This window comes from Alligator mississippiensis, chromosome 11 (genome assembly GCF_030867095.1).
Source record: "Alligator mississippiensis isolate rAllMis1 chromosome 11, rAllMis1, whole genome shotgun sequence".
NCBI classification, from domain to species: Eukaryota; Metazoa; Chordata; order Crocodylia; family Alligatoridae; genus Alligator; species Alligator mississippiensis.
The window spans coordinates 1,593,695-1,610,157 of NC_081834.1; the positions used below are offsets into that span (position 1 = coordinate 1,593,695).

Here is a 16,463-nt window from a genome sequence, read left to right on the forward strand (position 1 = left end):
TTTACATGTTCTGTGCTGTACTAAAAAACCTCTGTTTTTAGAGAGAAATGGATTGCGTAGTATTATAATGTTGGGCTGTGTTGTGGCAGGTGCAGCAAGATAAACATTACCTTGCTATTTAAAAACTTACATAAGCAGCAGCCTAAACAATTATGCATTGTGCATATTTCTGTAAACGTTGCATGGATGTTAGTAGCTGCCACTACAATAATTCCTCTGCCTTTTAAATAGTGCCATTTATTCTCCAGTAAGTACTCCAAACACCAAAATACCAGTTATTTTAAATACGGATTCTTGCCTTACATTCTTGTCAGTATTTGCAGAAAGGGGTAAGAACTGTATCGTAACTTCACAGTGAAAAGGTTTTTTCCTGAGGTCTAACCTGAATCTCCTTTACTGTAATTTAAGCCCATTATTTTTTTTCCTATTTCCAGTAGTTATGGAAGGGAGTTCATGACCTTCCTTTTTACAGTCCCCTTTTGCATTTTGGAGGATGATTATCATGCCCCCTTCGGGCTTCTCTAGACCAAGCAAACTTAGTTTTTTCGGCCTGTTCTCCTACACCAGAGCTGTCCGATTTCAGAGTGTCTGGGGGCCACGCCAGCCACGGCCCCAGGCCACTTACCAAGCAGACCACACATCACAGGGGCTAAGGCTAAACACTGTGGGGGCAGCATGACTGGACAAACACCTGCCCGGGGTCATCTGTCCCCAGCACTCTTTCCTGCCCAGGGCAGTGGGGCGGACTTGATGATCTACTGAGGTCCCTTCTGACCCTAAAATCTATGAAATCTGTAAAGCCCTGAGCAACGTTACAGGAAGGTCCCCAGGAGACGACAGGCACTTAGCCATCACCACCCTCTGGAACCTTCTTGCTAGGGAAGAGGACAGCTTATTAAGAGTGCTCCTGTGACTGCACCAGGACAGGGAAATGCTTTACCAGGACCTCAAAGTCTCCACTGTATCGAAGGCCACAGAAAGATCTAGTAAGGTCAAAAAGACACCGTTTCCCCTGTTGATCTCCAAGCACAGATTGCTGACCCAAGGCCACAAGCACAGTCTCTGTGCTTATACCCAGAATGAAAGCCAGACTGATGTAGGTCCAGGAATCTGATGGCATCCAGATGTAGCTGGAGCTGTTCCTCCATCCAGTAAATGCTCTGTACAACCCCACCCATTTTATGTTCTTTTCCTCTAGATAAAAATGTAATTATTGTTAGCCCCTCGCTTGGGCGCTATGTATTTCCCTACCGGCTTTGTCATCTTTTCTGGATTCACAATCTTAAACATCTACTAATAAAAGTCAATTTATACTTATAGCCAGGCTGCAGCTTAGCAGCCTGTTTTAGTGCTGACCTTAATATCTGTAAAATAAATTGTAGGTACAAAGCTGAGCAGTTGCACGCTTACTTAATAATACATAGCAGGTAAAACTGTAACTACTCTGGCACATCCATTCTGGGGACATGCAGTTTCTACACACGGCTGCCACCTTTCTCCACACTGATAATATCAGATACCTTGCTGGAATTTCTCTCTCGCAGTAAATGGGAGACATTGCTTTGGTAGAAGGCCTTCAGGAGCGCGTAACGATAGTGATGCTCTTGGTGGGGAAAGATGTGGTCGGAGCAGTCTGTCTGAGGCTGCTGCAGTTGAGAAGCCTCGAACTGAAGAGTAAGCAAGTCATTGTTTTCCTTTTGAAGGTCGTGTTTGTTAATGTCCGTTTAATCTGTTTTGACAGCAGGGTACACAGAAAACCCAGGCCAGTAAAGACGCGGAACTGGGTTTGACTGAAGATGATCAGGCCGTGTCAAAGAATGTTCAAGAGACAGAAGAAAAAAATGTAGTGAAAAATGAGGAACCCTCAAATCACCTTGCAAGCAACAAAGGTAGTTCCTTTTGGTGTCCCTTTGGGTAATCCTAAACTAATAGTGTTATTCCTCTGGATTAAGCAAAATGATGAGTTTTATTGTAGGACATTGAGGTGTCTGCCTTTGCTCTTTCATGGGTAGTTACATATCCTGATTGCAGAAACCATCACGTGGGTGCCCTTCTCTCTCCTCGTAGGGCAGATCAGTCCCTGAATCCAAACAAGGTGGTCTTGATCCCTCCAGAACACAGTTGAGACACACTGACAGGAGGCTACCATGGGAAAGGCTGGGGGATTGTTACCAGCGTTGCTTGTTCTGTAGCTAAAGGACTTTGCTCAAGTGGTGCCAGCCTAACACACCCTGCAAATGTTAAATTTACTCTTTTAAACTGTGAAAGGACAGTAAAGAAGCACTTTGTGTGTTTTATTTTGACAGAGAAAATCAAACCAGGAGGTGATGCAGGCATGCCCGAAATAGAAGAGAATGACCCCGCTAAAGTTGAAGACACACATACTGGTTAGAAAAAAAAATCACATTCTAATAATTATTCAAGGTTTTTCTATTTTATGCATTCTCATTTAAATGTAGCTTTGTGCCACTGGTTGGTGTTAGCTAATTTGATCTAGACAGTTTAAAATCCGTGTGGTAGAACTAAAACTGTGTTAATCTGATCAAAAATATTAAAGGAAAAGTTTTGCAAGGTGCTTGTGAGAGCAGAAATTAAGATATTTTAATGTCTCCGTTGTCACACTGCATTTTTTTTTTTAAATGGAATAAGTAAGAGACGGCTAAATTAAAGACTAGTAGATACTGGTGCTTGCTTTGAACAGAATTTTTAATGCAAATCCACTTATTGCATTTAGCTTTAAAGAAGCCGCGTATTTCATCGCTTCAAAATGAAGGCCATCAACCCAATCTCAATCTTCCCTCTGCACCGCCCCATGTACCAAACGTGGCTCCAGGTATGGTTCACCAGCTAGTGTCAAGTCTCATAAGAGGTGCACCAGCTAAAATCCCACCAAGCTGTAAAGTAGTTAGCTTGGGGTTGCAGTTGGGTAAATTCTGTTACTGACAATATTGGGGAAGAAGCAAGCTGCAGCATATGTTGTTGTGGAGGTATAGTTGTTCTTTGGTGGAAAGCTGGGTTTTCTTGGACAGTGCTTCCAACTGGATAGTCAAATGCTGGTTTTGTTCGAGTGGTGAAACACAATTTAAATGTGCATGTGCAACATGATCAAACAGCTGTTTATAAGGTGTCCTTTTTGGGGTATACGTCTTGGGTGCCAGTAGGACTAGCAGTGAGCAAAAGGAAAACATCCTTTATAGGGCCACTGCAGAGCCTTAAAATTAAATTAAACAAGTAGACTTTTTTTACTCAGCTTTTATAGAGGCCTAAACGTAAATATTAACATTTCCAAATTGCATATCTTTCAATAACAAGCTCTTCCCACATTAGGTTTTCTAGAACAGACCATGGCTCTGGGTTTGCTGAGTAAAATGTGTTTTTCCTGCCTTCATAAGAAAAGCAAGTAGACCCTGTCAGTGAAAGAGGGTCTCTGAAGTGATAGGAGTTTGGTGTCCAATTTCAGAGAACAGGATTTCCCCTGCTGAAAGGATTCTCTGTATTCCCTAGTCATGTACCTCTACCTCCCTGCCTTATACACTATTACAGTTTACTTGCAGTGGCTTTCTGTTTAAACCACTGCTCTAGAACCTGTGGGCACTTTTACGTGTGCTCCGGCAGTGGAGAGTGGGGCGGTGCTTTAATTAGAGTGGCTCTGACAGTCGCTCTAATTAAAGTGCTGCAGCATCTTGTGTATCAGCGTCCCTGCGCTTTGAAATGGTGGCAGGGGCACTTAAACTAAAGCTCAGTTGTCGAGCTTGTTCCACCCCTGCCGCCTTCTGGAAGCATGGGGACGCTGATACACGAGATGTGAAGGCTGGCTGACATGCGGTAATTACCCGGCTCCAGCACACTCAGTTAATCGAGTTTGCTCCGACGCGCTGTAATTGCAGCATGCTGGAGCAGCCTCTGTACTCGTGTACAGGCCCCCTGTAAGTGTCCTGTATTAAGTCTTGGTTGAAATCGCAGGCAGAATCCATAGGAAAAAAGCTGCTTAGAGCTGTTACACTTGGGAAGGTCGCATGTTTTGGTATGGACTGGAAAAATATATCTGAAAACATTAGCCCTTCATGGAAGTCCGGAATGATCTGTTTGGATTCAGCTTTGGAATCGCCTCTTTCTTCTGTACTGCATAAAAAACTAAAGAAATTTCTTCATGTGTTAGCTTTAGATGCTTACAATGATGGAGAGACTGATGCAGTGAAAAAGATGCCTCCAAATCCTCTTCGGCACTTGATTCCTGAACAAAATATGCAAAATCATAAAGAACAGAAAATTGAAATGGAACATGAAAAACTTCCAAAGGGTCGAGCCGCTGAATTCCAGAAGATGAAGCAAAGTAAGTTGGTCATCATCATATACTTGAGTGTGCTACTGTGCATTTTTGCATATTGTGCAATAAGCTGCTTGAAAATAGAAAATCAGATATATGGGTGGCCTTATGAATGTTAAGCCATTAGAAAATTTAAATATATCTAAGATCTTACTGCATAGAAGAGCACATTCCTAAATCTTAAGAAATTAGAATATCATTGTTAAATGATCCCTATCACTTTAAGAAATATATACTAGTCTCACACACTGCTCCTCTCCAAATATACCATTAAATATAGACTTTCAATAAAAAAAACTAAAATGTATCTGCTGGGGTACATAAATTGCTGCTTGTCACATGGATGATTTGACTAAATAGGAAAAAATAAAAGTTAAAGGTTATTTCTTGAGTGCTCCTATAAAAAGTTTGGTTCTTTAATGAGGAGATACCAACTTGGGTTGACCACTTTATGGATATTGGTCAGAAACTTCAGAATAGGAGACCATTTAGGTTGTCTTGGGAATTTTTTTTTCTTTTGACAGCAGCAAATTCAACTTGGTATATGTAGCATGTAACAGTCCTGCCAAGTGACTTAAGTAGCAGAGTGGAGGTGACACTAGAGATGCATTACATGCAGCTGCCTGTAGGTCGGCTGTTTATTATGCAGGTAGTGTGCACTGGGCACAATACTTCGTGCTGCACTGTTGTTTTTTTTATTTATGCCTTGAGTCTTCAAAAAGTCGGGTTTCTTCTGGTGGCAGTGAGGATGGTCACCAACTGGTCTAACGATATGAAAAGTATTTCTCAAGCCCTAAATTCAGTTGCTTGGGAATGATTTGTTTAGTTCCTTGGGATGGGAACAGGATGTGTGGAAGACTCATTTTTAGCTCTGTCTGATTGTTGTGGTGGTCTAAAGAGTGTTTTTTTCCAGTTTTAAATCTGTTTACTAAATATAGCAGCCTCTGGAGCTGGAGTTAGAGCTAACGGATCGATATTTATTGGCAAGCAGGTTTCATCTAGGTCTTGTTTTTATGTGAAAGAAGCTGTTCATATTTTTCAGATGAAAAGTTCATCTGAAGAGAAGTAAAGTGAAGAGAACTCGAGGGAGGTTTTGTGTTTTCAAAATCCTAGAATTCTGTTCTTAAAAAAATCTTGTTTAGCTAGATCTGATTATTCCTGATATGTTTGCAATTAAAAATAATTGCATTAAAGCAGTTGTTAAATTGACTTGTGTGGACAGTCAGGTCTGGTTTACTATTGCCTTTTCAAAAGCACATTATCAAATTGAGAGTGGGTTTGGGCAGTTCAATATATTTTTTTTATGTTTAGAAGTCAATTTTAAACTTGAGGTGAGGACACCTAACTTGTCTAGTAAGCTTGAAGCTGTTTGGCTGCTTTCATGCAAGAAATCTAGAACAATACAACGGGTTCGGGCGGGGGTTGTTTTTTTTTTTAAAGCAAGGCTGGATTGGCAAAATGCGTTCAACCTGAGGTCCCAAAAGAGCAGTTAATTACATTAGACTAACGTGGTTGCTCGTGTGTTTTCTGCTTTGGTGTGTGGCCCCCCTTGTGTGTGTGATCAGATGCTCTTGAGTGCAGGTTTCCAAGCGCCATGCCTGTAGTGTGCGGGGTGTCCAGCAGCGCCTCGTAGCTAAGGGTAGGTAAGGTAGCTGTACTGTTTTTTGCTCAAGCAGAATCTAGGGGATGAAGGACTTTGTAGGAGCTGGGGAAAAATTCAGCTGCGCAGTGCGTATGGACAGCACCTCGGAAGAATCACGGGTATTGTAGGATAAGTAATTACTCTTTTCCTTAAGTTGTTACCCTGATACAGGGGTGGTCAGCCTGCGGCATGGGCCGTCTGTGTGTGTGGCATGCAGCGGATTGGGAAGGGGACAGGCAGCACAGTGACAGATAAGGCAGGAAGCAGAAAGCTGAGCAGCAGATCAGGTAAGGGAAAGGGATCAGGGTGACACTTGGGGAGGGTGTGGGGCTAATTGATGGCACATTTGACAAAAAAGGTTGGTTCCCACTGCCCTAATGCTTTCCATTTCTGGTGATGTGCAAGCTGTGAACTAGTAAGTCCAGTGACTTTAGGACGGCTTTGTCCAAGCGGGTGTTGGCTCTTTGTCCCGTCACCGAAACAATATCTCATCTAGGAATCCTAGGTAAAGGTTTGAACTGAATTCCAGGGAGCGCTGCAGTGCCTTGTATCAGAGTTGTGCAGTGGTCTGTGCATGTCAAAAACTACTGCTTCATAGCACCTTCCAGCACAGGCTAAAACTCATTCGGAAAGACGGCAAGCTGGCCTTTCATTCTGTCAGCAAAGACAACAGCCATGGCAAACTCCTCAACGGTCTCCTTCTCGAAATGATAGGAGAGAATCCTTACTGTGACTAAAATACAGGGGCTAGTGTCCCTTTGACTGGGTTGAAGAAGAAAACTGGCAGAGGGTGCGCTTGATTTAGGTTAAATTCTGCAGCTACGTTAGGCGAGGCCTCATCCAGTTATCAATGTCATCTTGTCCTTCTGGAATGGTATGTGTGGTGGTCGTGCCATGAGGGATTGGATCTCTGGGGTTCCTCTGGCTGAGGCTCTAGCCACCAAGAAGATGCTCTTTGCAGGTAGGGTGGACAATAAACAGTTCAAAGGAAGGCCCTAGTAGCACTGTCAGTGCTATGCTGAGGTCCCAGGAACATGGGGTATTTCTGATGAAAAGCCAGAAGTGAGATATTTGAGGAACCTAGCCACCGTGGACTGCGCAAAGACTTTTGTGACCGTTTGGGAGAATGCCAGCGAGCAGAATTTGCTGCCAAATGAATGCTTTTGACATTAATGAAGAATCCTGAGTGCTTTGAGGCTACCACCCAACTTAAGGTAACTTCTTTGGAAGTCTCTAATGACAGAGGATGCTTCTGCATTGGCTAGAAAGAGAATCTCTTTTATTTTCTGAATAAATGAACCTCGTGATGTCCTTCTGATTAGAACCCAGCATGTGTGTTAATATGACCACTAGATAGCCACATTCAGGCTGTGAGGTATAGCTAAGTTTGGGGTCAGGATTTGACCTGCACTTTGCATGATCTCATTGGCTTGAGTTAGAGCTGTGATTGGGGCCAAGTTGAGGGAGTCACTGGATTCAAGCACAAAATCTGCTTTGACTGTGTTGGGGCTGTCATTAGCATCGGGGCTCTGTTGTATCTGAATGCTCTCAGATGAGAGTCCTGACGTCCAGGGAATGAGAGAGGCAAGTCCGATTCTAGGCTGAAACCTCCTTGGTACAGAACATCTGGTCTTTTCTGTTCTGATACATGGCAAGCAGATCTGTTCCTGGGAGTGGAATTGAGCCCCGGGATCCATTACTTGCAATTCCAAACGTCGTCTGCTGCCAAAGGTTTTTGTATGGCCATCGATACAAAGCTCTGGCTAATTCACAAGAGCCAGAGACGGATTGCTTTGTGCTGGAGGAGTGATCACTGATGAGCATACTCCTCATCGCTTTGTAGATGTCGTAGTTGCTCTAGCTTGTCTTAGAACCTGGACTCTGGTTCCTGGGAGTATGGGTAGGGGTGTTGTGGATGTGGAGACAGAAGGCGCACACTCTGCGTGGCAGGGTCTTCCCCACCGCAGCTCAAATGGAGAGTAAAAATATAGCTGTTTGAACTGTGGGTAAAGATGGTAAGCTAAAGGGACAACACGTCCAAGGGTGTTCAGAAGGCTTCTCACCTAACAAGGGAGCACCGTTTGTGCTCTTTTGCTTTCCACCAGACTTCCCCTTGACATCAGTGCATTTGATCTAGTGCAGCTGCAACACGGTTGTAGAAGCCATTGTCCTACATGTCCAGAAACTTCTGGTCTTCTGTGATCACCTCCTTGTTATCAGTACTGAAACTCTTCAACAAAGGTCTTCCTTCAACTCGGGGAGCAGAGGCAGGTCTAAAGGAATTGAATCAAAGCCGGTGACTAGACCGGGTAGAAGCAGTACAAAGCCTCGTTTGGTCTGTGCAGCCTGGGATGTGTGGAGCGATGCGCTGTCCTGGGGAAGCAGCGCTCGTCCACTCAAAATCTCGGCAGCTCTTGTTCTGATGGATTGTCACAAGGCAGTCACTAGCATGCTCTCCCGTTGGTGGTCTTGCCTGTTGACAGGTAGTCGATCATAATCGCTACTTCGCTCTCATAAAGATATGGTGGCCATAAGCTTATCATCTGATGCCGTCTTTTTTCAATGTCTTGGGAGGTGGAGACTGTATGTACTTCTATTGCATGTTGTGCTGTTTCTTGGAAACAAAGTTATGAGCCAGTTCTTCAGCTAGAGTCACAGTTCTGGAAGTGCATCTTGTACGCTAGCGGGTAGCCAGATCTAGGGGCTATGTTTTCAGTACCTGTAAGGCGTACACCAGTTCATGAAATGGTGCCAAGACAGCCTTGGTAGCCTGTCTGAGCCTGTTTCTGATTAGTTGCTTGAAGGCTTACGTACTGTATTTGCCATATTTTCTAAGTTTGTTTATTTTTTTTTTAAATCTTAATTTAGAATCAAATTAACAGTGTAGGCAAAGCAGCACCAGGATCAATCTTTTTCCTTCTCAAGTTAGTGTCAGCAGGATCCATCCCAGCACCCTGAAAACAGTGCTTTTTTCCCCCCACGTCACAAAAAACTGCATCAAGGAAGACTTGGTGTTTGTTGCTGATCCTTTAGTGGGTGAATGAGATTTTCTTGACAAGGCCTGAGGTCTGGAGTTCGTGGTACACTCCAGGTGTACCGGGGTGCTGCTGCAGTTCAGGGGCTTTCTTCTCAAGTAGTTCAGACAATGTGCTTTCTGAACCTCTCACAAGGACGAGTTGCAAGAGAGATTCCTTCTCCTTGTCTTTTTTTGAAAAAAGAGCACATATACTGTTTTATATATTTCCCTGAGGCAGAAGAGGCCCTTCAAGTGTCTGTCATTTATAAGAACCACTACCTTGCAAGAAGAACAGGATTTTAAAACGTTGGTGTTTTATCCCTAGCAAGTCTAGGTGGGCCGGAGAGCCATAGTAACGCTGTGTAGAAAACGTTTTTATTGTGCCAGTGCATTTAAGAACGGGAACAAAACGAAGAATTGTAACATGAGCTTCAAGTAAAAACTAGCTAAAGAAGAGCTGTTTCAGTGCACAAAAATATAGGTAAGCCATGGGTTTCATCTCATGGTCACCAACAGAAAGAAGGAACTTGAAAGGTGGTGTAGGAAACAAGGAACTGAAAGGGTGCCCTGCCCTGCAGCTGAGGACATAAAGGGCACCGGGAGGTAGGCAAGGTGCAGGCGCAGCCCAAGGGGATGCTCCTGTTTAAAAGAATCTCCTCGTGGGACACCTCTGCAGAAGGTCCTTCCGACAGTAGTGTGTTTGTAAGAGTGCTTAGCAGGGGTGTGCGAAGCAGGCCCTGTTCGATTCGGATTCGGCCTGAACTGGGGACAGCGATTCGATTTGTTTATTTGGATCGCTGTCCCTGATTCGATTTGGCCGAATCTGAAGATTCAGTGCTGATTCAATTCGGACATACGCACAGCTTTAAAAGTTTATCTACATACCTCGAGATAGCAGCGTGGCTCGTGAACACTGCGATGGTGGGGTGGTGCGTGGAGTGTCCCACAGGACTGCGGGGGGGCGGGGTCTTCCACATGCTCAGCGGTGAACCCGGGTCTGCCAGGGAGCCCGCTGGGTCCTCTGATTTGATTTGGAGATTCAGCCATGGAAAAGGAGGTGGTGATGGATCACATACATGTAATTAGCTCTTGGGACTTCTGCATTCAAATCATATTACACATTAACATAACTAAATCTCAGCCTTTCAGGGCACACAGCAGAGAGATTTTGAATAAGGTAAAATCTCAAGGAAACGCTTTAAATTTTTTAATTAACATGATTATGACTACAAGCTTAAGCCTGTGCCTAAATCAAGCAAATGCATGATTTGTGTAACATATTTCTGTAACAGATTTGAAAGCTTTCGTACTGGTGTATGTCAGCAGTAGCTCTGACACCTGGGAAACCACTCCAAATGGTTCCTGCTGTTTTCTCTCTAATCTCTTCACTGCTTCTTCTTCAATGATAAACTGCAAAACTGTCCTTTATTTAGGACTGTGCTTTGTGTGCAGACAGCACCCAGCATAGTGGGGCTTTGATCTTGTTCCTGTCCTCTAGATATCTTAAGATCTGAGTAAGTAACTGTACGTACACAGGTGCACGACGCAACTCCCACATCTCATCTGGAACTGTAGTGTCAGACACAATATACGTACACTGAGGTTTTTAACAATATACTACAAATCATTATAAAATATGGGCAAATATTATGTCCATATTTTAAACTGTTGAAGACCTTGGTGCATAATATCAATGCAGTTCACTTCTAATGTTTCATATAGCAAAGATCTAAAATGCTTTTTTATCCATATTTCATTTTCTTGGTTCTTGTTAACTTCATTACTACCTGTTAAGCTACACTTGGACTGCTGACTTCTTTTGAAATACCAGAACAGTGTTTCAACCAGGGTGCTGTGGCACCCGGAGGTGCCTTGAGATCCTCTCAAGAGTACCATGGGGGTGCCATGCAGTGTTAGGCATGCAAACATGATTCAGGTAAACCCAGAGATTTCAAATAGGAATCCACAATGTTAAAAACATTCTGACCTATTTGGGGCTTTCTGGGTTCTTTCCTGTAGAAAACGTGTTATTTTTCCATATAAAAAACAAGTGAAAGCAAGAGCTGGCATTTTCCAAGGAGTGCCTTGAGTCTAAAAAGTTTGAGAGCCACTGTACTAGAAATTGGTCCAGTCACTTCATCGTCTCCTTTCATGTTTTAAGATGAACATCACGTAAAAGTATACTTTTTTTGACAAAGTCTGAAAGGGTTGGCATTTTTTGGCAGAAGTTTCAGCAGTTTGACTGGCACCTGCCCACATTCTCACCCTGTTAGCTCTTCAGAGATCTTATTATTGTGACGGGTTGCAAGTTGTAGTTGAAGTACATACCAGTCTACCCACAGCATAGGGGACGGGGTCTGAAAAAGTCCTACGCTGTGTTTCAGATATGCCCTTAAACAATATAGGTGCAAAGCTGAGAATACTATGAAGCAATGAAAAATCCCAGAACCTACCGTTTTATTACATCTGTAACGTTTCGTATTCCTTTGGTGGTCATGGGTTCTCTCCCATATCTTATTCAGAAGTGCAGGAGGAGGATGTCTCTGACATGATACTGTTACAGGTGGATACCACAACCCGCTGTGTCGGCAGTGACTACAGTCAGTCTTCAGCATTATTGCCCTTCATTGTAGCATAGTGCATTTAATTATTCTTCATCCGTGACACACATTCGTCCGCTCTTGTCTTCGTTACCAAGTGTAGCAGTTCCACGGCTGCCTGGCAGCTCGTTCTGTTTCTTACTGCTGTTTTTAACTTTTTTAACCTAAATCCCTGTGCCACAGCTTAAACAAACTTCCTACTCATTCTGTTACCATTGGCTGCCTAAAATGGGTCACTTCTCTGCAAAATGAGACTTCATCCTTGTTTGTAAACTGACCACGTTCAATGTTTTCCTCATGGTTCTTAGTTTATAAACCTTAATAATAATTTAGTTTCATTAGTACCAATTAAAAAGCATAACTGCTCCATTTTTTGTGCACAAATTAAAATTTGACTTGCTAGTCTCAGGTATGGAAATGAATCTTTTGAACATGGACTAGTTTTGATCAGTTCAGACAGCACATTATGCCATATTTTCTCACATACAGCGGGCCCCAGAATGTAATGCACACTTTACTCTTGAAAGGCAGAAGGAAGAAGAAGAGCTCGCTCCTTGTAATGAATAACTGAGTAGCAGCAGCTAGGAAGCAGTCTGCTCGTTGTTCTGCTCCCCGTTGGGAGCTGCATGCAGATTTGACGTGACTTCTGCCTATAACTACCAGAAACTGTTCTTACCGTATTTCTCACATATAATGCACTCTGCAATTTCCAGCAGTTGTTTTTGGGGGACAAGTGTATGTTGTATGTGAGAAAGTATGGTATGTTTGAGTGGATTTGCAGTTGTAACTCTAACCGTGGTTTGCCGTCTCTAATTCTCATACACTACGATGAAAATAACATAGGATGAACCAGTTCATCCTAAGAAGTTTTTGATTGTAGCCTCAGTCTCTCTCATCTTACTGCTGAAATTGTGTTCTCCCATTCTTTTATTCTGCTGTTGTTTCTTAAATATTAGTCACTTGATATCTCTCTTGATTTCTTTTTAGCTGGTCTTCAGTTTAAACTAAAAGACCTTATTCTGTTTTTCAGTTAGTTGCAGTTCCTCTAGGTTCACTTCATATATATGCAGATTTTATTAGCGTACTGCTACCTGTTTTTGGAGAAATTGATAAATATATTGCATTGGGTTAGGCTCAGGCCTCCAGATGCTCCATGAAACGCTTTTTCACTCATTGACCCTATACCATTAATCTTTGCTCATGTATTTTATTACTATGTATCCATTTTGAAGCTTTAGCTAATTCACATTTTTCTAATGCCATATTGCATTGTGTGGAACTGTTTTTGATTAGTTACTGGAAGGCATACATACTGTATTCGCCATATTTTATAAGCTTTTTAATCTTAATAGGAAAGGTTATAGAGAATCAAATTAACAGTGTCGTTCAACACAAATCATTCCAAAGACGACAGACTGATTTTTTGTTGTTGTTACACGGGGCCACAGAGAAGTATAGTACACTCGAGAGAAGAGCTGATTCCTATAAAATATTTATACCGCAATACCACAAGTAGAAGACTACCAGTCCTGCTGCTAAGAAGAACGTTTTGAATTTTTGCCAATATGATACCAAAAATCATGAAAAGTCTAGTTCAGAAATCTTTATTGTGAATAAATTCTACACTTAAAGGAAATCGTGAATACTGGTTTTAGAATAACGTATATGAAGCCTTTTCTCAGCTGTTTTCTTCAAAGAATTTAGCTCATAGTAAACAGACACCGTTAGATCAGACTGACACACGCTACTTATGGCTAACAAATCTCAAAAATCCTTTTAAATAGCCAAGTTGATTTTTTCTCCTGAAAGTATTTCATAAAACATTGATTTTTCCACAACTGCCATGGCTACAAGGACTGAAGATTTGAACCTGCAGGTCTCCTTTCATTTAGAATCCATTCTTTCTTTTCTTTCCTCTTTGCTTCTGACTTAATCCTTTGCCTACTTCACAGGCCGATTCTTTGATGAGAATGAATCCCCTGTTGATCCGCAGCATGGCTCTAAACTGGCGGATTATAATGGGGATGATGGTAACGTGGGTGAGTATGAGGCAGACAAGCAGGCTGAACTGGCTTACAATGAGGAAGAGGATGGTGATGGTGGAGAAGAAGACGTCCAAGGTGAGCTTGGGCCTTATCTCCATCCAATTTAAAGTAAAATTCACGCTGAATTTACTTGTTGAATTTGTGTACAGCCTCACTAATGTTAGCTTTCAAAATTGCCTCAACCTGAAATAAATGTTCTTTTGGTCATCTCTCAATTCTGTTTATGCTTGTCATTGCAAAACCAACATGAGTATCGTTTTCCATGCAGAATATTTAGGCTAAAGCGTGCAAGTCTTTGAAACTGTCTGCTTTGTTATGCTCATAAACTGAAGATGATTGAAATTCCACAAATAGTATTGTCTGAGCCTCTGATTGCCAGGGAGCCCAATACCTAGCTCATTGGGACGTAAACCTGCTTCTGGCATTCATCATGCAATTTTCAAATATATAAACATACGATCTGCAACTAATCTTTGTACAAGTACTCTCACCTATCTTGGAGTGCTCTGTGACTGATAAAATTAGCAGCACTTACCACTATGAATTGTACAAATACTTTTTGCATAATACACAGATTCAACAAACCTTCAGTTTTCCTATTTACTAAACTGCAGAACTTGGGGAACTTGGTGATAGTCTAATATTTCTACACGCATGCCTCCTGTCTTCTGTTCTGCATGCACTTCAGTGTGTTTATTGATACTCCATTGCCTGTCAGCCAGTGCACTGTCCACGTTCATATGGTGGTTTGGGAATGTGTTGTGGAAGGCTTGCACATTTGTATGGTAAAACTGTTGACAAGTTCCACATGTGTGCTCTTCCTGACCATCTCACTGTGCTTGCATATTCTTTTCCCTTGGAAAAAAATCCTAAATAGCAATGTTTGAACAGCAAGAAACAGACTTTTGTGAAGCACTTTTTCTAAGCGTAGTTAAATAGAAAAACTAAGTAAGATTAGAACCCACTGACTTCCTTCCGTAGGCAAGCATTTGAACATGCAGTATAAATTCTCTATGGCTGGGTTAGTATGGGGAAATGAATGACCACATGAGAGGAAGTACATAAGTGTAGATCCAAACTTTAGGCAGCGAATAAACTTCCTGACAAATAGTCTGCTGCTCTTTTAGCAGAGCAGCAGTGACTAGTAAAGTTCTGATCTCTCTTACTATCCGCTTTCTTCTGAATAGGGAGGGAGTTTCTTCAGTTTTCATTTGTCTGGTTTTCTGCGTATCATATGCTATTTAGTTAATATGCATTAAAATAGGCTAGTGCACATTAAGCATCACTTAAAACCCCTGGGATCCTATACACATGCAGGGAGGCTGGTCCAACGTGCTAGAATTCCAGCACGTTGGAGCAGACTTGATAGATGGAGTTTGCTGGAGCATGGTAATTACTGCGCTCCGACAGACTCCAGAGTCACATGTATCAGTGTTCCTGCGCTGAAAAATGGCAGCGGGGCACTTTAAATTTACGCTTGTTCGCCAAGCTTTACGTCAAAGCGCCTTTGCCGCCATTTTTCAGCGTGGGGATGCTGATACATGTGACACTCTGGGTGCTTTTAATTAGTGTGGCTCTCAGAGCTGTGGTAATTAAAGTGCCCTCCCTCCCCCAGCCTGCACATGTATAAACGCCCCGTGCTTTTCAGTTAATGCGCATTAAGGACAGACTACTGCACATTTTTTAGTACTTCTCAGTGGAAGTACTAGACTTAATTGGCATTAACTGAAGTGCGCTAATGCACGTGTAGACATGCCTAGTTCCTTCCTTGGCTTGTCTAAGTCTATTCCAACCATGTAGTTGGTCCAGTAAAAGGTATCGCCCACAAAAATCCTTCCTTCCTTGTATATTTCCTGGAGCATCATGACTGCAAAATCACTACCTATCTGCCTGCCTATCAAAACTAATCCATCATTATAGCAGGTTGTATATGACAGAGCCAGTTATGGGTTTAAGTAATAAGAGTAATTATGATGTGTGTTGTAAACTATTATAAATCAACATATTTTACTATTTTGTCCACTGATTCCTGAGGATGCTTGTTTTATAGGATAAGCAGGTGGGGGGAAATTGAAACTTGAGAGGAGCAGAGAGATTAGTAAATTCTTTGTTCAAAATGCCTTGGATTGTAAATTGTTATAGTTTATTTGTACTGAATATTTATTTGGGTCTACTAGTAGCAAAGAGATCTGAACTTAAAATGGATTTGTAAAGGGCTTTTGCACTTACAAACATGATACCTGCTGGTCAGCAATTGGAGAGATTTTACTTTTGACGTAGTAAAGTTTAGTGTGATGTGTGAGCAGCTTACGAGTAGCAGATAGATGCGAGCACTACAGGACTGACACGGAAACGAGGGGGCTGGAATTGAAGTGTAAAACAGAGGCAAATCGGTACAACCTACTCTCCCCCCACTTGCTAATTATTTGTTGCCTCATTTTGATGTAAAAACCAAGTGCTTGGGAAGAGGTAGCACACTCTGTATAGAGCTTCTCCTGAACTGTCATGTCAGTTTATCTGTGTTTTTGGTGAAAAAAGTCCTTGTTTGAATGCTTGTCAAGAAAAAGTACAAATCTCTGACTGAAGTAAAAGAAAAATGTTTTCAAAAACATGCATGGCTTTGGATTAGAGCAGAAAGTGCAAACTAACTAAGTGGTGCTGGTTTTTCCCCCCCTTTTAGCAGTGTTTTTAAGCACAATGTTTGCAAATTTGATGTTCACATAAAAGGTAACCCCAGGAATGCACTCGTGAATGGTAGTAACACGCTTAAAGCATCATTCTTGCCTCTCGTATTCCAGTCTGTAGCTTAATTGAAGTATCTTAAAACCATGGC

The 16,463-nt window shown here is 42.1% G+C and overlaps 1 protein-coding gene across 3 annotated transcripts in view; it reads left to right on the forward strand.

The window, feature by feature from the left end:
* GOLM2 (golgi membrane protein 2) overlaps positions 1-16,463 on the forward strand; it is a 38,139-nt gene that overhangs the window by 16,673 nt on the left and 5,003 nt on the right. Inside the window, exons 5-9 of one of the 3 annotated variants that reach the window (XM_006270811.4) lie at positions 1,742-1,889; positions 2,307-2,387; positions 2,735-2,833; positions 4,160-4,333; positions 13,538-13,705. In XM_006270811.4, coding sequence (XP_006270873.1) covers positions 1,742-1,889; positions 2,307-2,387; positions 2,735-2,833; positions 4,160-4,333; positions 13,538-13,705 — 670 coding nt within the window. The remainder of the gene's footprint in view (positions 1-1,741; positions 1,890-2,306; positions 2,388-2,734; positions 2,834-4,159; positions 4,334-13,537; positions 13,706-16,463) is intronic. The other 2 variants (XM_006270812.4, XM_006270815.4) reach the window with 2 other exon arrangements.